Source organism: Trichechus manatus, unplaced genomic scaffold (assembly GCF_000243295.1).
Source record: "Trichechus manatus latirostris isolate Lorelei unplaced genomic scaffold, TriManLat1.0 scaffold00033, whole genome shotgun sequence".
NCBI classification, from domain to species: domain Eukaryota; kingdom Metazoa; phylum Chordata; class Mammalia; order Sirenia; family Trichechidae; genus Trichechus; species Trichechus manatus.
This window is the reverse complement of record NW_004443969.1, coordinates 9,340,307-9,361,492: the sequence shown is the minus strand read 5'-3', so window position 1 is coordinate 9,361,492 and position 21,186 is coordinate 9,340,307. Positions and strand designations below refer to the sequence as shown.

At 41.0% G+C, this 21,186-nt stretch overlaps 1 protein-coding gene across 4 annotated transcripts in view; it reads left to right on the top strand.

Annotated features, from left to right (window-relative positions):
- Window positions 1–21,186, top strand: part of ZRANB3 (zinc finger RANBP2-type containing 3) — a 284,417-nt gene that overhangs the window by 238,717 nt on the left and 24,514 nt on the right. For all 4 annotated transcript variants that reach the window (XM_023730197.1, XM_023730198.1, XM_023730199.1 and 1 more), the window contains 4 exons: window positions 3,276–3,473; window positions 12,229–12,320; window positions 16,457–16,558; window positions 18,142–18,284. In XM_023730197.1, the coding sequence (XP_023585965.1) occupies window positions 3,276–3,473; window positions 12,229–12,320; window positions 16,457–16,558; window positions 18,142–18,284 (535 nt within the window). The remainder of the gene's footprint in view (window positions 1–3,275; window positions 3,474–12,228; window positions 12,321–16,456; window positions 16,559–18,141; window positions 18,285–21,186) is intronic.

Sequence of the window (21,186 nt, the reverse complement as noted above, 5' to 3'; positions counted from 1 at the left end):
AGGAAGAGGCAGAGCTGGCACATGGAGCCAGGTGATCAAGAGAAAGGAGGAGGAGGTGGCGAGAGGCAGGGAAGAAACCAAAAGAATCGGAAAAAAGCAACACCCGGCAATAAACAAATGAGACTGATGGTGCCAGCCAGCATGGGCAAGGCAAATCCAATAGGCACAGTGGAGGGAAGAAAGGTGGGGGTGGGAAAGTGTATATTGCTGGTTACCAGTTGTTCTGTCTCCTGCTGCGAGCTCCGTGAAGCTACTTTCCCGTGCTCCCTGTCCACTGATCTCCGACAGGAGTCCAAGATGGGGAATCCGTGCTACATTAGCTGATTGGGGACCTCCGCACGTATCTTTCCTCACTCTGTGTTCTCTTATCAGTTTCTTATTCCATTTGGTGCTTGGCTAAGTTCTTTATCTCTTCATTAGATGTTTAGGGTTCCAGGATTGATGTTTGTTTCTGTTTTACTTAGTTTTTCGGGTCTATGGAGGGACAGCATGGTGCTTCTGTCCATAGTGCCGTGTTGGCTCCGCCTACCACAGTATATTTGATATGTCATTTTCTGATGTTTTGTTTCTGAAATGATTACTAATGCCTATTAATAATTACACCTTCTCCTCACTTACCAGCTATTTCGTTACCCAACATTTCACATTTACAACAGTAGTAAAAAACCTACTATCCACCTGTTTTGTGCATTAACAACATATGTCTGGTAGTAACAAACACTGAGATGCAAGGCAAGAATAACGCAGGCTTTGTTGTTTAAAGGTATGTGTCACCTTGACTAGGTCTTGATTCTCAGTGGTTTGGCAGTTATGTAATGATATAATTTGACAGTTATGTACTGATGTAATTTGACAGTTATGTAATGATGTAGTCATCCTCCATTTTGTGATTTGATGCAGTTACCCTCCATTTTTGCATAATGCTGATTTCGCATAATGACCTGGTCTTTGAAATCTAACCATGTCAATAAGTGAGGAGAGGGTGTACTAATAATACAGTTGTCTTAAGAAAATTATTATTAGTATTCCTTTTGTTTCCAGTTTTATAGAACATTTCTATGCTAATGAAAAATTACAAGTTGATAACTGGAAACTGGAATTACTGATTTTCTTTTATCAATTATAATAATTGTACATGTCTGTTTTTCAGTCATACTTTAATTCTCCAGCGTATTGACATTAACATAAAATTCAGCTAAGATATAAGTTCTGATATTACAATTCCTGCCTGCCTGCCTTGTTCTCCTCTCTGTCTTAGTTTGGATCTGATGGAAAATATAATCAGTAGCTGAGTCTTTCCTCTTTCAATTTTGCATGTTCCTACCCAAACTGACAAGTCTGCCATCTGGGTAGTTATATTTGTAATGTGGGCACCTGTTGTCTATGAACTGAATTGGAACCACAAGCTTGTGCCATATAATATCCTTGTCACAATTAGCATTATCTGATTCAATTCCCAGCTGCTACAGGCAATAAAAATAAAGTCTCTCGTGACTGTAAGATAATGTCAGTTCACATTGAGTATGTAAGCTGAGCAATGTAAATCAGAGTTTAGTATGGGCTTTTTTAGTTCTGATTTTTCCTTTAGAATGCCAAGAGAATACTGAAAGTTTCTGTACCCATGATTTAATAAACAGTCAAACAACTTAAACAAAACAAAAGAATACCTTTTGCGAATATGATAAGAGTCTGATTAAAGAGGAAAGATGTTCAAACAGTGATATTACTATATATAAAATTTGTAATTATTACATTTAAGTTGTTACAGTTTGGCATAATGATTTCCAGCTTTTATTTGAATGTACTCCAAAAGTATTGAAAAGCAAACTTAATTGTAATTCATCTAAATTTTTAAACCATGCCTTCAATATAACACTTTGAGCAAAGAGTGGAATCCAAAAATTTAAAGGAGCAGTGCTGGGTTATTACAGTCCTATAAAGGTTACTAATCCAGTCTCTAGTACAGTAGATAAAATTTGGTATAGTATACATTGAATGCTAATATTTGTCAATACGTAATTCTTTTCTTTGTACTTTGTTCACATTGTAACATCTGTATTTATACTTAATCTCTTACAGTGCATATCTCCCAGATTTCTATCTCTCACGTGGATTCCAGATGGGATCTATCCAGCAACCTGTTTAACATCTCCCCCTAATATCTAATGGGTATCTCAAGCTTAACATGTCCAAATGGAATTCTTGATTCACCCCCACCCCCACGACCTCTATATCGAACACCCAAAGCTTTTCCTCCCCTGTCTTCCCTACAGCATTCTAAAAACCTAGGTACCATCCTTAATTCCTCCCTTACCTCCCACATTTGATCCATGAACAAGTTCTGTTGGTAGACCCTTCAAAATATGTCTTGACTCCAGCCACTTTATCTTTATTGCTGCCATCTGGCTTGAGGTCACCATCACCTCTCTCCTAGACCTCAGTAGCCTCCCTGTTAGACTCCTTGCTTCATCTGTTACACCCTTGTGGTCTTTTCTGCATGGAAATCAGAGGGATCCTTTAAAAACTTAGGTCATTATTATTATTCCCTTACCTGAAACCCTCTAATTGTTTCAGTTACATTTGAAATCTTTTTCCAAGAATACAAGCCCCAGACCAGGCTTCCTGCATTCATGAACAGCTCTCAGCTCACAGGAGATTCCTCCAAGAGCTTGACCTGATGACTTGCTACACTAGTGCCTTCCTCCATCTTCTTACTCACAAAAACCCTGTTTTGTTCTCTTTACCTGAAAAGACCCTATTTATTTTTTTGTTTAAGGAGCCCCAGTGGCCCAGTGGTTAAGCGATCAGCTGCTAACCAAATAGTCAGCAGTTCTAACCCAACAGTGGCTCTGCAGGAAGAAAGACCTGGCAGTCTGCTCCTGTAAAGATTACAGCCTTGGAAACCCTATGGGGCAGTTCTACTCTGTTCTATCGGGTTGCTATGAGTTGGAATCGACTCGATGGCACACAGCAACAACATTTATTTGTTTACCTGTTTATTGTCTTATCTCTACCACATAGAGTGGAATCTCCAGGAGGCAGGAACTTACCTACCTTGTTCCTTGCTGTTTCTCCAGCACCTAGAATAGCACTTGACATGTATTAGACTCTATGTTTTATATAAACTGAACATGGTTAATTTTGTTTCTTTTTATAAGACCTAGCTGTGACTTTTTTTTTAAACTTTACATTTTTAACTAGGCTTTGAGTAAATAATGGTCTTCACTAAATTGAAGTGTAAATTGTCTATCTGATTTTTTAAATTCTGCAAATAGATAGCCTCATCCAGACCCAGGGTAAAAGCAAATGTGGAAAGGATGATTCTCAGAAAGACACCTCCAGAGAAGTTGGAACTAACCCTGACTGTGAAAAACAAGTCCGTGCACCGTCAGCACCTGAATTGTTGCCTGAGAACAAGGAAGAGCCATCAGAAATTGAAAGGGAAGATGGACTCACTCCCCAGCCAAGTAATGGTAAGTCTTATTTCTATTTCCACAGCGTCCAAATAATAACTGTGTACTTTAACACATAGTACTTCCATTAGAGTTGAGGTTACTAGCTTGTTCCAGCTTCCTTTTATTCATTTTTATATTAAAATTGCCAACTATTTGTAACCACATGCTTAAACAGCAGATGGCTGGAAGAGCAGTGTGTGTATGCTGCCATTCAGACATTGCACACAGAGAGAAACAATAAATGCTGTATGTGCTGCCACCAGGCCTTTTGCCCAGCCCCAAGCAAGCCTTGCCCACTCCCACGGTGAGGGTGCTGTTTTGATATTGGGAGGTTCTTTTTGATGGATTATTAACAGATATTTCTTGTTGTTGTTGTTAGCTGCCATCAAGTCGACTCTGACTCATGGCGACCTTAGGTACAACAGAAAGAAATGTTGCCCAGAGGTGCATCATCCTTACGATTGCCAGCATGTTCTCGTCTATCATTGCAGCTAGTATGCCATTCTATCTCACCAAGGGTCTCTCTCACCGTTGTTGATCTCTGCTTCCCCAAATATGATGTCCTCTTCTAATGATTGATCTCCTCGATGATGTGTCCAAACCAAGGGAATAAGATAGTGTTCTGTTGTGATCCATAAGGTTTTTATTGGCTAATTTTTGGAAATAGATTGTCAGGCCTTTCTTCTTAGTCTGTCTAGTCTGAAAGCTCTGCTGAAACCTGTCCACCATGGGTGACCCTGCTGGTATTTGAAATACCAGTAGCATAGCATCCAACATCACAGCAACATGCAAGGCACTACAGTATGACAAACTGACAGATGGGTGGTGGAACAGACATTTAGCAGATCATTAATCCTTTACATATGAATTTCATTTAATTGGCATATTTTAAAACATGGTGTGTTGGATTTTTTTTCTAAGAAAATATTTTTCTTTTTTTTTTTTGTGCTGTAAGTGAAAGCTTACAGCTCAAGTTAGTTTCTCATATAAAAATTCATACACATTGTTATGTGACCCTAGTTGCTATCCCTATAATGTGACAGCACACTCCTCCTTTCCACACTGGATCTCCTGTGTCCATTCAACCAGCTTCTGTCCCTTTCTGCCTTCTCATCTTGCCTCTGGACAGGTGCTGCCCATTTAGTCTCGTGTATCTACTTGAACTAAGAAGCACACTCTTCACAAGTATCATTTTATGTCTTATGGTCCAGTCTATGTCTGAAGAGTTGGCTTCAGGAATGGTTTTATTTCTGGGTTAACAGAGAGTCCAGAGGCCATGTCTTCTGGGGTCCCTCCAGTCTCAGTCAGACCATTAAGTCTGGTCCTTTTACTAGAATTTGAGTTCTGTGCCCCACTTTTCTCCTGCTCTGTCAGGGACTCTCTGTTGTGTTCCCTGTCAGGGCAGTCATTGGTGGTAGCCAGGCACTATCTAGTTCTTCTGGTCTCAGGCTGATGCAGTCTCTGGGTCATATGACCCTTTTTGTCTCTCGTGCTAATATCTTCCTTGTGTCTTTGGTGTTCTTCAGTCTCCTTTGCTCCAGGTGGGTTGGGACCAATTGATGCATCTTAGATGGCTGTTCGCTAGCTTTTAAGACCCCAGATGCTCTAAGAAAATATTTTTAGGAAATGTAATTGCAAGGCTGTATGAATGCTGGTTGCATTTGGAATCAACCATATAGCATTTTGGATTTACTTACTTTTTGGTTGATTCCAGTCATTTGTTTATAGCTATGATGGTGAGCAAACACCAGCCTGTATATCATACACTGCTGCACTTTATGGGCCATCCAGCAAAAGATTATGAGTACTTTTGAGTTATTTTCCTTATTACTTAGTTAGTGACCACAGTAACCCACAGACTGATATTCTCGTTATAAACCAAAAAAAAACCCGTTGCTGTCAAGTCAATTCTGACTCATAGCGACCCTACAGGACAGAGTAGAACTGCCCCATAGGGTTTCCAAGGAGCAGCTGGTGAATTCAAACTGCCCACCTTTTGGTTAGCATCCATAGCTCTTAACCATTGCGCCACCAGGACTCCATTCTCATTATAACATATCCAAAATTGTTGGGATGAGACTACTTACTAAACGTTGATATAATTTGGAGTTAAATTTATAGCTTTAAAACAAAATATTCATTTAAGAATTTCTGAACTCAAGGCATCCTCTTTTCTTCTTCCATCAGCTTTCCCTTTCTCTGATTCCTCTAGGTCTTCCCAAAGATAATTTTAGAATGGATCCTGTTTATGTCCCTGTTCATTTTAGTGGCTTTCAAGTGGACAGTGTACACTCAGGGTGGGTATATGTTCTTTTGAATCTCTAGTTTCCTTGTTCTTGCTATGAAAAAACCCCCAAGTGCTGATGAAGCTCTTAGAACAGCATATGACTCAGTGGACTAATCATCAGCCTGGGAATCAGACCTGATTGGGCCTTGAGTCTCTCCATCTATGGCAGGGAAATATTGGCTTGTTAGTTGTAAATCAGTCCCTAGATGAAGACCTACGTTAGCTCATACTTACAAATATGTTTCAAAAATCACTTGACTCTTAGAAATTCTATTTTGCCAGTGAAATTTTACCTTGACCCTATCCATTCCAGACAATGCCAGCGTTCTCCCGGCCCCTTCCATTCCTTCACTTCTTAGATCAGTGGACTGAGAACTCCATACAAGAAATATGCTTCACATCTGCCACTAACATAGATTCCCATGAAAAACAAACAGAAAGAAGACAGAGGAGGCACACTGTGTTAAAATGTTTATTCTTCCCACATATACTCTTTTAGAACATCAGGGTGATATGTACTATTCTGGAAGTATAGTTTTGTTGTAATTTGAATTCTAGGGATCCGGAAGGATGGCCCTGTCTTTAAAAGATGCATCATTAGAATCAAACCATTAAATTACACTTCATGAAAACACTGAAAAGAGAACTGTGTTGCCCAAGCAGCCACTAGGTACAAAGGATGAATATCAACCCATTTGGAATTGTTCTCACATCACAATGCTTTTATCAAAGAATAACTTCTGATCATTAAGCTTTAATGCCTTAACCATAGTTGTTCGAATCCAAAGACACACTGATTGTGAAATGCACTTATTTTATGTACCATTAAGAAGAAAAAATGCTGCCAATTAAACTATGACACAGTACCTCAGCAATAGCCCAGACCAGGTCATACCATGCTCTCCGTTGCTTCGACATTTCTTTCATCTATTCTCAGGGATTTGGCAGGTTTTCCTGCCTTCGGGTTGCTTTGCTTAGCATGTAATAGGCAACCTTTTTTGCACATCGTGGTAATCAGAAGACAGCTTACCTGGTGTGCAGGGATTGTCTCTCCGTAGGTCCCACGAAGCACTTGGTTATTCCTTTGCAAGAAGATGCAAAATTTTGGCTATTCCTCCAATGATACATATTTGCTTCAAGTTTTTTGGTATACATAATAACTTTTCAAATACAAAATCATAGTGAATTTTTTTTAGAACATTTTAAAGATAATTACACTCAACATACATAGTAACAATGCACATACCTCAAGTGTAGTGTTGAAGTGGGGGCAGTGTAACAGCTGTGACTAAGCTATTGCATGCTCAGGCAATGATGACCACTTCACAGTCTCCATCTGGCACCAGTGATTGTAAGATGGCATGATTATTGACTCTGAGACATGCCAATTTCAGAGATGTTAAAGTGTGAAAAAATGTTCATTTTAATTTATGAGATATGGCAGTAATCCACAAACCAAGTTTGTGAACTGACCAGTGCCTGGAACAGAGGAATAATATGATGCCATCGGCAAGTAGAATGGCAAACAAATCATAGATTTTTAGAGCTCAGAAAGTACTTTCAGAGGTCACTGAAGTACTATTTCAGAGGTTAAAAGGTCAGGCTCTGGATTCACATTGTTGTTGTTGTTGCTAGGTGATGTCAGGCCAATTCTGGCTCATAACAAACCTGTGTACAATGGGACGAAACGCTGCCCATTCCTGCACCATCCTCACGATCGTTGCTACATTTGAGTCCATTGTTGCATTCATAGTGTCAGTCTGTCCAGTTGAGAGAGTTCTGTTTTTCTCTGACCCTCTGCTTTACCAAGCATAATGTCCTTCTCCAGAGACTGGTCCGTCCTGATAACATGTCCAAAGTACGTGAGACAAAGTTGCCCCATCCTCACTTCTAAGCAGCATTCTGGCTATACTTCCAAGATAGATTTGTTCGTTCTTCTGGCAGCCCATGGTATATTCAATATTCTTTGCCAATGCCATAATTCAAAGGCATCAATTCTTCTTCGGTCTTCCTTATTCATTGTCCAGCTTTCACATGCCTATGAGGTGATTGAAAATACCATGCACCTGTCTTAGGCTGGGTTCTCTAGAGAAGCAAAACCAGTAAAGTGTATAAGTATATATATAGAGAGAGCTTATATCAAGGAAACAGCTCACGTGATCGTAGAGGCTAGAACATCCCAAGTCCGTGGATCAGGGTAGAGGCCTCTCCCAAGTCACACAGCTGCAGAAGCTGGCAAGCCCAACATCGGAAGGTCTGAGACCAGGGCTCCCACTCACAGGCTGTGCAGATCGATGAATCCCAGGTTCGGCAGATAAGCTGACAGCTCAAGTCCCAAGAACAGGAGATGAGACGACAGGAAGCAGCCGCAGGATCCAGAGAGAGCAAAGAGCCAGAACGTCTGCTTATATACAGATGCAGGCCACACCCCCGAGGAGACTCCCTTTCATCTGATTGGCTACTCACAGTATATTCAATCATGGGAGTGATTACATTAAAACACGGAGAATCATGGCCCAGCCAAGTTGACACACAATCTTAACCATCACATGCACCTTAGTCTTCAAAGTGACACTTTTGCTTTTTAACACTTTAGAGAGGTCTTTTGCAGCAGATTTGTCCAATATAATACATCATTTGATTTCTTGACTTCTGCTTCCACGGACATTGATTTTGGATCTAACTAAAATGAAATCCTTGACAACATCAATCTTTTCTCCATTTATCATGATTTTGCTTATTGATCCAATTGTTAGGATTTTTGTTTTATGTTGAGGTGTAATCCATACTGAAGGCTGTGGTCTTTGATCTTCATGAGTAAGTGCTTCAAGTCTCCTTCACTTTCAGCAAGCAAAGTTGTGTTGTCCTGTATATTACAGGTTGTTGATGAGTCTTCCTCCAATTCTGATGCCACAGTCTTCTTCATACAGTCCAGTCTATTGGATTATTTGCTCAGCACACAGATTGAATAAGTATGGTGAAAGAATACAACTCTGATGCACACTTTTCCTGATTTTAAACCACACAGTATCCCTTTGTTCTGTTCGAACGACTGCCTCTTGGTCTATATACAGGGTCCTCATGAAATTGAGTGTTCTGGAATTCCCATTTTTCACAGTTATCCATATTTTATTATGATCTGCACAGCCAAATGCCTTTGCATAGTCAGTAACAAACAGTTAAACATCTTTCTAGTGTTCTCTGCCTTCAGCCAGGATCCGTTTGACTTCAACAATGATATTCCTCATTCCACGTCGTCTTCTGTATTTGGGTTTAATTTTTGTCAGCTTCCTCTCAATGTACTGCTGCAACTGAATTTGAATTAACTTCAGCAAAATTTTACTTATGTGTGATATTAATGATATTGTTCGATAACTTATGCATTCTCTTGGTTCACCTTTCTTTGGAAGGGGCACAAATATGGATCTCTTCCAGTCAGTTGGCCAGGTAGCTGTCTTCCAAATTTCTTGACATAGGCTAGTGAGTGCTTCCAGTGTTGCATTCATTTGTTGAAAACTCTCAACTGGTATTTCATCAATTCCTGGAGTCTTGTTTTTGGGGAATGCCTTCACTTCAGCCTGAACTTCTTCCTTCAGTGCTATCGGTTCTTGATCATATGCTCCCTTCTGAAATGGTTGAATGTCAACCAATTCTTTTTGGTACGGTAACTCTGTTCCTCCCATCTTCTTTTGATGCTTACTGTGTCATTCAGTATTTTCCCCACAGAATCCTTCAGTATTGCAACTCGAGGCTTGAATTTTTTGGTTCAGTTTTTTTTCAGCTTGAGAAATAGTGTGTTCTTGACTTTTGGTTTTTCAACTGCAGGTCTTTGCACACTTCATTATAATACTTTACTTCAGCTTTTCGAGCCACCCTTTGAAATCTTCTGTTTAGCTCTTTTACTTCATCGTTTCTTCCTTTTGCTTTAGCTACTCTACGTTCAGGAGCAAGTTTCAGAGTCTCTTTTGAGATCCATTTTGGTCTTCTCTTTCCTCTCTGTCTCTTTAATGACCTCTTGTTTTCTTCATGGATGTTGTCCTTGATGTCATCTCACAATGAGTCTGGTCTTCAGTCATTAGTGTTCAGTGCGTCAAATCCATTCTTGAAATGATCTCTAAATTCAGGTGGGCTATACTCAAGGTTGTACTTTGACTCTCATGGACTTGTTTTAATTTTCTTCCCCTTCAACTTGAATTTGCATATGAGCAATTGATGGTCTGTTCCACAGACAGCCCCTGGCCCTGTTCTGACTGATGATGTTGATCTTCTCCATCATCTCTTTCCACAAATATAGTCAATTTGATTCCTGTGTATTCCATCTGGCAAGGTCCACCTGTGTAGTCACCGTTTATGTTATTGAAAAAAGGCATTTCCAATAAATAGGTCTTTTGTCTTGCAAAATTCTGTCTTACAATCTCCAGTGTCGTTTCTATCACCAAGGTCATATTTTCCAACTACCAATCCTTCTTTGTTTCCAACTTTCCCATTCCCATCACCAGTAGTTATAAATGCATCTTGATTGCATATTTGATCAATTTCAGACTGCAGAAGTTGGTAAAAATCTTCAATTTCTTCATCTTTTGCCTTAGTGGTTGGTGTATAAATTTGAATAATAGTCATATTAATTAATAATAGTCATATGCCTTCTTTGTAGGCATATGGATATTATCCTGTCACTGACAGCGTTATACTTCAGGACAGATCTTGAAATGTTCTTTTTGACAATGAATGTGATGCCACTCCTTTTCAATTGGTCATTCCCGGCATAGTAGACCATATGATTGTCCAATTCAAAATGGCCAATACCAGTCCATTTCAGCTCACTAATGCCTAGGGTATCAATCTTCAAGCATTCCGTTTTATTTTTGACAACTTTCAATTTTCCTAGATTCATACTTCATACATTCCATTTTCTGATTATCAACGGATGTCTGTATCTTTTTCTTGTCATTTTGAGTCATGTCACATCAGCAAATGAGGGTCCTGAAAGTTTTACTCCATCCATATCATTAAGGTCAACTCTACTTTGAGGAGGCAGCTCTTCCCATATTTTGATTGCCTTCCAACATGAGGGGCTCATATTCTGGCACAATATCAGAAAATGTTCCACTGCTATTTGTAAGGTTTTCACTGGCCAGTTTTTTTAGATGTAGATCGCCTGGTCCTTCTCCCTAGTCTGTCTTAGTCTGGAAGCTCCACTGAAACTGTCCCCCATGGGTGACTCTGCTAGTTTTTGAAATACCATGGCATATCTTCCAGCATCACAGCAACATGCAAGCCACCACAATATGACATACTGACAGGCAAATGGTAGGGATCCAAATTGCCTGATCTAAATCCTGTTACTAGCAGTGTGGCCTTGGGTAAGTTAATGTGCTTCAGATTCCTTATCTGTAAAATGCACTAATTTCTAAGAGTTGTTTGAAGTCTGAATGAGTTAATATAAGTTAATATATGTACTTAGAATATTGCTTGGTGTGTTTTAAGTGCTCAAAAAGTGTTAACTATGATTATTATTTAGACCAGTTTGAGTCTCACTCAGAATATATTGTACAATGGGATTAAGAACGAGGTTAAATCAAAAAAGATAGTCAGAAAGGAAGTTTGTCCACTTATCTCCTTTTGTGAGTGTGAGGCTCTAAGCCACAGGGAATCAGCATTTAAGTGGTTGATATAATAGCATAGCTGTGTTGCTCCTGATAATCAAAACGGTGCCCATTCACTTTCAGCTTAAACCCGCTCTAGTAAACAGGATAGATTCTAGATTCCTTCAAGTCTACTAACAACTAATAACAACTCTTGGTAGCGGGACATTCACCCTTATGCCTGACTTTATCCTTTTCACCTAATTCTGAGTCTGTTTATTTCCTGTTGCATCATTAGCAAAAATGAAAAGTAACTAGTTACCACATAAGCCAATATGCAATTAGATGGCCTTTGTTGTTGTTGTTAGTTGCTGTGGAGTTGATTCCAACTCATGGTGACCCCACGTGTGTCAGAGTAGAACTGTGCTCCGTAGGGTTTTCGAAGCCTGTCTTCGAAGGCATCTCTGGGAGGATTCCAACTGCCAGTCTTTCAGCTAGTAGTTGAGCATTTCCACTAGCAGTGGAGCACTTCACCATTTGTGCCATCCAGGATTCCCAGATGGCCAACTGTGGTATTATTTCAAGTCCAGACACATATTCTTCATCAGCTATGTTGACTCTTTCGATACAGCCGTTTTATCATCCCAACCTGCAGAAGGGGCCCTGGTAGCACAGTGGTTAAGAGCTCAGCTGCTTACCAAAAGTTTGGCAGTTCAAATCCACCAACCGCTCCTTGGAAACCCTATGAGGCAGTTCTACTCTGTCCTGTAGGGTTGCTATGAGTCAGAATTGACTCGACAGCAAGAGGTTTGGTTTTTGGTTTTAACCTACAGAAGACTAAAATAAGCTATTTTGGAAAGAGCATAAGTAAGCCTGCAGTTTCTCATGTCTTCTTCATTAGAACAGTTGAAGAGTTCAGCGACTTTGCCAGTATATGATATCTTAATGTTTTGTGGAAGTAAGAATACTGACCGAATTCATCTCTATACTAAGGTAAGCATCGTGCAGATTTTATAAGTTGAAACATATAAAAGGCTTCCTTTTCTCATGTTTCAATGGAGATATTTAGTTTTATTAACAATGAAGTAGGCATGAAAGCTAGTTCTCAAATTCCTGTGTAAAATCTGAAGACACTGAGAGAACAAACAGCAGGGTAGTTAAGAGCACAGACTTCAGGGTCAGACTGCCTCAGTTCACATGTCTCTGTTCCCTTCCAGCTGTGTCATCTTGGACATGTTACTTAGTTGTTCTGTGCCTCCTTTGCCTACAGTGTAAAATGTGGAAAAGAGTTGTTGCAAGGATAAAATCAGCTAATTTATTGCATGTAAAGCATTTAGCACAGGGCCCAGCCACAAGAAACTGTCAAAAAACGTTAGCTCCTGCACTGATAATTAGTAGCAACAGCAGCAGCTTTACAAAAGCCTATCTGTGTTGAATGAACTCTAGGAAGCTTGAGTCATATGATTGCTCAGATTCCTGCCACAGCCTAGGTTAGTAATGTTCAAACATTAATCTCAGAACCACTTTGCACTCTTAAAAATTATTGAGGATCCCTATTGCGGGTTGTCTCTATTAATATTTACCATATTTGAAATTAAAATGGAGACATTTAGAAATATTCATTTATTAATTTCATTTTAAAATAACAAAGCAACAATAGAGCCTTTTTATATCTATGTAAACAAAGCCTTTATGTATTTCTATAAATAACGTATTTATGAAAAATAATTACATATTTCAAAACAAAAATATTTAGTGAGAAGAGTGACATTGTACATTTTTGGCAATTATCTTTAAAACCTTGATAGAAGACAGCTGGATTCTCATGTCTGCCTCTGCATTCAATTTCTCGTGATATCACGTGTCAAGTAGCCTCTGGAAAACTTCACTGTACACTTGTGAGAGAACGAAAGTGAAAAGGCAAATAATATCTTACTATTATTACAAAAATACTTTTAACCTTGTAGATCCCCTGAATGGGTCTTAGGAGCCATAGGAGAATCTTTGGCCCAGGTAAACTAATGTGAGTATTTGAGGAAAAATTTGATGACAGTATGAATACTTTGGTTTGGTCTGCAATGTCAAATTTCTAATCTTTGTAAATATAATAAAATAGTATCTATAACTAAACCTATGGGTCACCTAGTTAATGAAAGAATACTTTGTTAAAGATAACTTGTAAACCGTATTGGAGCTGACCAATCGTTCAGTTGTAGATTTTCTAAGTAGCCAAATATTGTTATAGACAGATGGTGTGCTACACAATATCATTAGAAGGAGATGGCTAGGCTCTTGAATACCAAAATCCCCAACCAACCTCTAGCATGGGCCCACAGCCAAGAAAGAGAAACACACCAAGGACCAAGCCAGGCCATAAACAATGCTCCTCTTATAGGCTTGGACCCCATCCCACCATGTGGAGCCTCTAGACATGGTGAGCCACACTGGAGGAAGCCCCAAGGCATGGCACTCCTCTAGAGTCCTGTCTGAGTGCCCGAGCCAGGTCCCCAGCGGAGCTTAAAGGTCGAGAAGCCAAAAGGCAGACGTCAGACAGAGCATACCATAGGAATTCAGAAGCCCTTACGCACTTTAAACTTTTTACTCTCTACAGTGAAAGCTCTGCCCCCTGTATTATCTGATCTATGCTTTCCCTCTTCCGGGTGGGGGCAGAGGGAAACTTCAGTCTTCCAGTAGAGGGTAGAGTGTGCCTACTGCCAAGCCACACTGCAGTGACAGCCTCTCTGGCTCATATTCTGGCTCTGCCACCCCAGCCTGTGTAGCGGGGCCCCATCAACTTCTCAGGTCTCTTAATGGTCTCGGATGCATTTTTATGACTGTTCTAAACACATGTCCCTTTGCCATAAATGTTATCATTCAGTTAATCTTCTAAACATGAGATACTAATGAGATGAAATGTTAACATGTCTTTTCATAGCTACAGCAGAGTTGAGACGAAAGCTTTCCTTTTTTGCCTTAGAAGAGCTGAAGTAAAATCTAGTAGATTTTTTTTTATATTGTGCTTAAAGTGAAAGTTTACAATTCAAGTTAGTTTCTCATACAAAAATTTATACATACTTTGTTATGTGACCCTAGTTGCTCTCCCTATACTGTGACAGCACACTCCTCCTTTCCACCCCTGTTTTCCCGTGTCCATTCAGCCAGCTCTTGACCCTCTCTGCCTTCTCATCTCACCTCTGGACAAGAGTTGCCCATTTAGTTCCATCTGTCTATTGAGCTAAGAAGCACATTCTTCACAAGTATCATTTTATGTCCCACAGTCCAGTCTAATCTCTGTCTGAAGAGTTGGCCTCAGGAATGGTTTTAGTTTTGAGCTAACAGAGAGTCTGGGGGCCATGTCTTCTGGGGTTCCTCCTGTCTCAGTCAAACCATTAAGTCTGGTCTTTTTATTAGAATTTGAGTTCTGCACCCCACTTTTCTCCTGCTCCATCAGGGACTTTCTGTTGTGTTCCCTGTCAGGATGGCCATTGGTGGTAGCCGGGCGCCATCTAGTTCTTCTGGTTTCAGGATGATGGAGTCTCTGGTTTATGTGGCACTTTCTGTCTCTTGGGCTAATATTTTCATTGTGTCTTTAGTGTTCTTCATTGTCCTTTGCTCCAGGTGGGTTGGGACCAGTTGATGCATCTTAGATGGGTGCTCACTAGCTTTTAAGACTGCAGACACCATTCACCAAAGTGGGATGCAGAACATTTTCTTAATAAACTTTGTTATGCCAGTTGACCTAGATGTCCCCTGAAACCATGGTCCTCAGACCCCAACCCCTGCTACTCTGTCCCTCGAAGTGTTTGGTTGTATAGAAGTAGAAATTTGAAGAAAAAATAAAATTAAAAAACCTAGTTTACTGTCTAAAAGAACACCCTTAAAGGAAGAGCAGTACCAGATATTCAGCATCCTGCATCGTAATAACAATATAACTCAAAAAAAACTTCGTTTCAGCCAGCTAGAATCCCAAGTCTAACTCCATGTTTATTTAGAACAGCAATTACAAATCTAAACTTGTAATCAATATATAAGAACTTTTTGTGGATTTCTTCCAAAGTGATTATGGGGGCTATAACATTTCATTTTGGCTGAGAGAATTCGAATATGAGCTCAGCTATTGCTGATGCAATAGATTTTCCTATGCAGAGGTTCTTCTTCCCCTTTAAAATTAAGTATCTCTACTCATATTTAACCAACTACACTCCTGTACTTGGAGCTTTACCCTTAAGACTTCACAATATTGTGCACGTCTATTTACTCTCCAGGTGTTAACCATCTCAGGTCCTATTGGCAGTCAGTCCTCATGAATCCACATTGCTTTCAGGGAGCAAATGTTTAAATCATTCCTTTGGAATTGCTTTTTTGCCTTCTCACTTCCATTGTTCTTTTAACAATGGTCAGGTTTTTCAATCCATTTGGGGAGGGCCATACCCACCTTTGATACAATACTGACATTTTCAATGATTATAAAGAAATTTATTTGTGAATTTAGGAGTGGTTGCTCTACAGTTAACTTCAAGGATATATTATTCTTCTTTATTGATTTGCAATATACAGATTTCATAGTTTTGACACTTATTTCTAAATGAGGCAATAGAGAAGAGTATGACGGGATAGTCTACACAGTATCCCAGGCTGAATGCAGGAGGCTTGGAGTAGGTGGAGATAGTGAGACACACAAGCTGTTATATAGAGCCTGCCCCCTTGCCCCCACTCAGCCCACCTTTCTGAGTAGCCATTTTGGATGGACCCTTGTCTAGAATGTACCAGCTCAGTTTATTGTCTAGGAACCTGGGAATACTATGCTGTCTTAGTTTCCTATGGCTGCTGTAACAGAAATACCACAAACCAGTGGCTTAAAGAAAACAAATTTATTTTCTCACAGTTCATGAGGCTAAAAATTCAAATTCAGGGCACCACGGGTTTCTCTGTTGACTCTGGGTGAAGATCCTTGTGTCTTTCAGCTTCTGTAGCCCCAGCATTCCTCGGTTCCTTGACAATCTTCATTGGTATCTATAGACACAATTCAATCCATAACATATGCCGTAATATAATTATTTCTTTTTAAAATAATTACTAGTGCCTACAGACAGAAGCTGATTAATAATGTCTTCCTAATCTATAATCAGGATGGAAAACCGATGAACTGTAATTTCATTCCTTTGGATATAAAATTAGACCTTTGGGAAGATTTACCAGCAAACTTCCAGCTGAAACAAAATCGCTCACTGGTAAGAATAGTCCTGTGCATTTATTTTAAATAAAAATATATTTATTAATTTTAATGATCATGTTCAGATTAATAAAAGCAGAGCGCTTTGTGGCCTGTTGCAGAGTCAAGTCACTGGTTGCATTTTAATTGATTCAGGCAGTGCTTGTTAATTACCCCGGTGCTAAGAATAAATGTGAAGTCTGTTTCCCGGCAAATGATCACACCTAGAGTTGCTGTTTCTGTGGACAGAATCATCCTCACATCATTTAATTTCTCATTCACAGGATTAGCAACTGTGGTATTTGTATCTGACAGGATCACATTTTATCTTTTAAGGTTAAGCTCTAACAATGACAAATTCTGAGAGCAGGGATAATACCATGTGAGGTGACTCAATTCATTGCCAGAGTCACCAGTGGGCAGCTCCAGGCCCAGTACATGCAAGGGGGGGCCTTCATTCTGATCTGCAGCCTCTGCATCTGCATTGCTAAGGAGGGTCAGCATGCAGAGGGACTGGCCCCACATGCAGGCACCATTTTACAAGAAAATCGTTTTACCTTCTGAGTGAAAATGAAGCATGGCCCATGGGTCAGCTGTACCTGTCTTAAAGGGAAGGGTAGCAGTGAGCTTTTTTCTCTGGTATTATCTTATTCCGACTCTCAGATTCCCAGAAAACAGGCAGTGATGTATAATTGGCTAGTAGGATATAACCAGTAACCAATTGCCATCAAGTCCACTCCAACTCATGACAACCTCATGTGTGTCAGAGCAGAACTGTGCTCCATAGGGTTTCAATGGCTGATTTTTTGGAAGCAGATCGCCAGGGCTCTGGGTGAACTCCAACCTCCAGCCTTTCAGTTAGCAGCCAAGCATGTTAACTGTTTGCACTACCTAGGGACTCCGAGTAAGATATGTTGTTGTTAGTTGCTGTCAAGTCATTTCTGACTCATGGTGACCCCATGTGTTACAGAGTAGAACTGTTCCATAGCACTTCTTTGGCTGTAATCTTAATAGAAGCAATCACCAGGCCTGTCTTCCACAGTACTGCTGGGTGGGTTCAAACTGCCAACCTTTAGGTTAGCAGTCGAGTGCATACCTAGGGACCTGTTAAGTAAGATATAAATCACCTTAATAAAAATTTCCCAGATTTATTCATGACTGTTCTTCTATGATAATTTAGTCAGTTGGGTGCATAGCCGTTCTCAGACACTTCACGATCACTCTGTCAGCACCACAATACCTGCTTTCCCCAGTTTTGCCTTGGCCACTGCTGGCATTTGTGCTTCACACAGTGAGACCACTTTTGGGCTCAGTGAGCACTTTATCACTGTTGGCCCTTATGCTCGTTAAGGGCATGTGCTGGGGGCCCTGAGACTAGTCTTTAGAGAGTCCTCGAATTGATCTCTGTAGAAGTTGCTGTAGATAGTTCGCAACGAAGATATGAAACTGCATCAAATTAAAGGAAGCCTTTAATTGGAAACTGAAAAGCGTATTTGGGGGATATAATAAAACTTTGGTTTTCTGATGTTGAAAATAGCCTAACTTTCAAAGAAAGATGTCTAATGAGCTGCTGACTCTGTTCATTATCTCATTTTCTGCCAGATTTTGAGGTTTGTTCGTGAATGGAGTAGTCTAACTGCCATGAAGCAAAGGATTATCAGGAAAAGTGGTCAGCTGTTCTGTAGCCCAATTCTTGCTTTTGAAGAGATCACAAAGCAACAAACCAGACAAAATAGTACCAAAAGGTATGAATTGTCTTGCTCTTTTTATTTTGTTTTATTACTTTTTGTGGTCATTTCTTCAGGGTGTCCAAGGCATTTTATGTAATTACTAGTGAAATCCTGGTGAGTTAAAATTATACATAAAATGACAACTTATTTTATAGCTACATAACTAAGTGTTTTTTAATTTGATCAGATCTGTTGTGAAAGTCCCCTCGTGTCTGGATCTTGCTCATCATGAGTCCCATTCATCAGTAGAGAAGCTAGAGTCATGGGTTGGTTCAACCTGTGAACTGCCAAGCCTGGGACACCTTATTAACAACAGGAAGACATTTCCTTCTTAGAATGCCAACATTTGCCTCTTGACCCCATCTGCCCTGTACTCCAGTGGTATGGATTTGGGGTGCTATGCATCAGGGAAGCTGGCTCTGACTGATTGCACCGCCACTCAAGTGGTGGATGGTAACTATCATCATGGGTATGACTGGAAATGGAATGGAAGGAAACATTAACTGGCAGACATTTTTGACTGCTTTGCCTCCATCACTAAAGATCCCTTTGTAATCTCTGTCCTTTTCTAATTTCTCCTATCTTGGTGTCTTAGTTACCTAGTGCTGCTATAACAGAAATACCACAAGTGGATGGCTTTAACAAACAGAATTTTATTCTTTCACAGTTTAGGAGGCTAGAAGTCCAAATTCAAGGCGCCAGCTCTAGGGGAACGCTTTCTCACTGTGTCGGCTCTGGAGGAAGCTCCTTGTCATCTGTCTTCCATAGTCAAGGAGCTTCTCAGCTCAGGGACCCTGGGTCCAAAGGATGTGCTATTCTCCTGGCTCTTGTTTCTTGGTGGCATGAGATCCCCATGTCTCTGCTCACTTCTCTTAAATCTCAGAAGAAATTGATTTAAGACACAACCTAATCTTGTAGATTGAATCTTGCCTCATGAACATAACTGCTGCTAATCCTGCCTCATTAACATTATAGCGGTAGGATTTACAACACGTAGGAAAATCACATCAGATGACAAAATGGTGGACAGTCACACAGTACTGGGAGTCATGGCCTTGCCAAGGTGACACACATTTTTAGGGGACACAATTCAATCCGTAACATGCCACCTTTTGGCCACCCAAAATTCATGTCCTTGCCACATGTAAAACACATTCACCCGATTATATCATAGCAAAAGTCTTAATTCAACTCCAGGTACAAAATCCGAAAATTCCTCTTCATCTGTGAAGTCTAGAATGCAAGTTATCTGCTTCCAAAGTACAGTAGTGGAACGGGTGCAAGGTAGACATTTCCATTACAAATGGGAGAAATTGGAAGGGAAAACAGGCAGCAAGCAAGTCAGCAGAACACATTATGTGAGCTCTCCAGGCTTGAAAATAATCCTCTGTTCTCTGAGACCATTTAGACAGTGGCCCTGCCCTCCCAGACTCTAGGTATTGGCCACACTCTCCGGATTCTGAGTGGAGGCCCCTCAGCCTTGGGCTTCAGCTCTGCCTTCCAGGCCAGCTGTAAGGGCAATTCTGCTCCCTCGAATTTGGGTGACTCCATTCTCCTAGTCCATCTTAGTGGCAACTCCATCCCTTGAGACCCCAGAGGTCATGGCCCTACCCTTTGAGACTGAGGCAGCTCTGCTTCCTGTGTTCCTTGTGTCTTCAGCTTCTGCATCCTAGTTCCTTGGTCTCTCAGCCCCTCGGGCCTCTCCGGCCACATCTGCCCTGCTGGGACAAGTGTTCTAACGCTCTTTAGCTCCTCTGATATGTGCCAGAGGCACCCCACTCCACCAGTAAACTTCAGCTGGAAGGCACTCAGCTCTCTTGCTCCATGGGTCAGCAAGCCTAGCTCCACTGATAAGTGCCCGGAGGCACCCCACTCTGCCAGGAAGCCTCCTGTGCAAAGACACTTAGCTCACTTGCTCCACGGGTCAGCTCCAGTGCTGTCTCGGGACGGTCTCCAGGTTCTGCTGCTGCCGTTTCTCTGCTGCTTCTTTCCATCTGCGCCATCCCCAGTGTAACAGCTTTCCTCACCAGAGGAGGTGGAGCCAACTTGGCACTATACACAGAAGCACCACACCATCCCTCCACAGCAGAGACCAAAAAAACTAAGTAAAACAGTGACAAACGTCAACCCTGGAACCCTAAGCATCAAATAAAGAGATAAAGAACTCAACCAAGCACTGACTGGAATAAGAAACTGACAGAGAACAGAGAGCGAGGAGAGTTATGAGCAGAGGTCCCCTGTTGGCTAACACAGCACGGATCCTCCATCTTGGACTCGTGTTGGAGATTGGCGGACAGGGAGTATGGGAAAGCAGATTCATGGAACTCCCAGCAGGAGACAGAACACCCGGTAACCAGTGAGACACGCTTTCCCACCCCCTACCCTGCCTCCCCCTACTAGGCCTTTGCCACTTCCCAGCAGGCCAATTCCCAGATTCCCGACAGGCCACAACCATGGCATGGGAGGCACTGGTTCCATGCCGTGTGGATTCACCCCACCCACACTGGCCGGCTTCTTCACTGCCATTTCTTTGTTGCTGGTGTTGCTTTTTTTGGCTTCTTTTGGTTTCCTCCCTGCCTCTCACCTCCGCCCCCTCCTTTCTCTTGAACTCCTGACTCCATGTACCATCTTTGCTTCCTCTTGATAGGCTGTGAAGCAGCACTTGGCTGGGGAACTGCTTCCCCGGTCCACACCACCACGCTGGTGGGATCCCTGGGGGCTTTTTTTCTTTTTCTTTTTCTTTTTCTTGTTTGTTTTCTCTTTCATTTTTCTTCATTTCTCGGTTTCTCGTCTCTTTCTACTTACCTTCTTTTCCTGTTTCCTGAATACCTGGTGCTGTGTATCATCTCCACCCCTTCTAGCCAGGCTGTACTATGCTGCTTAGGAGCCACTTCCCTGGTCTGTGTAGCTGTGCCGG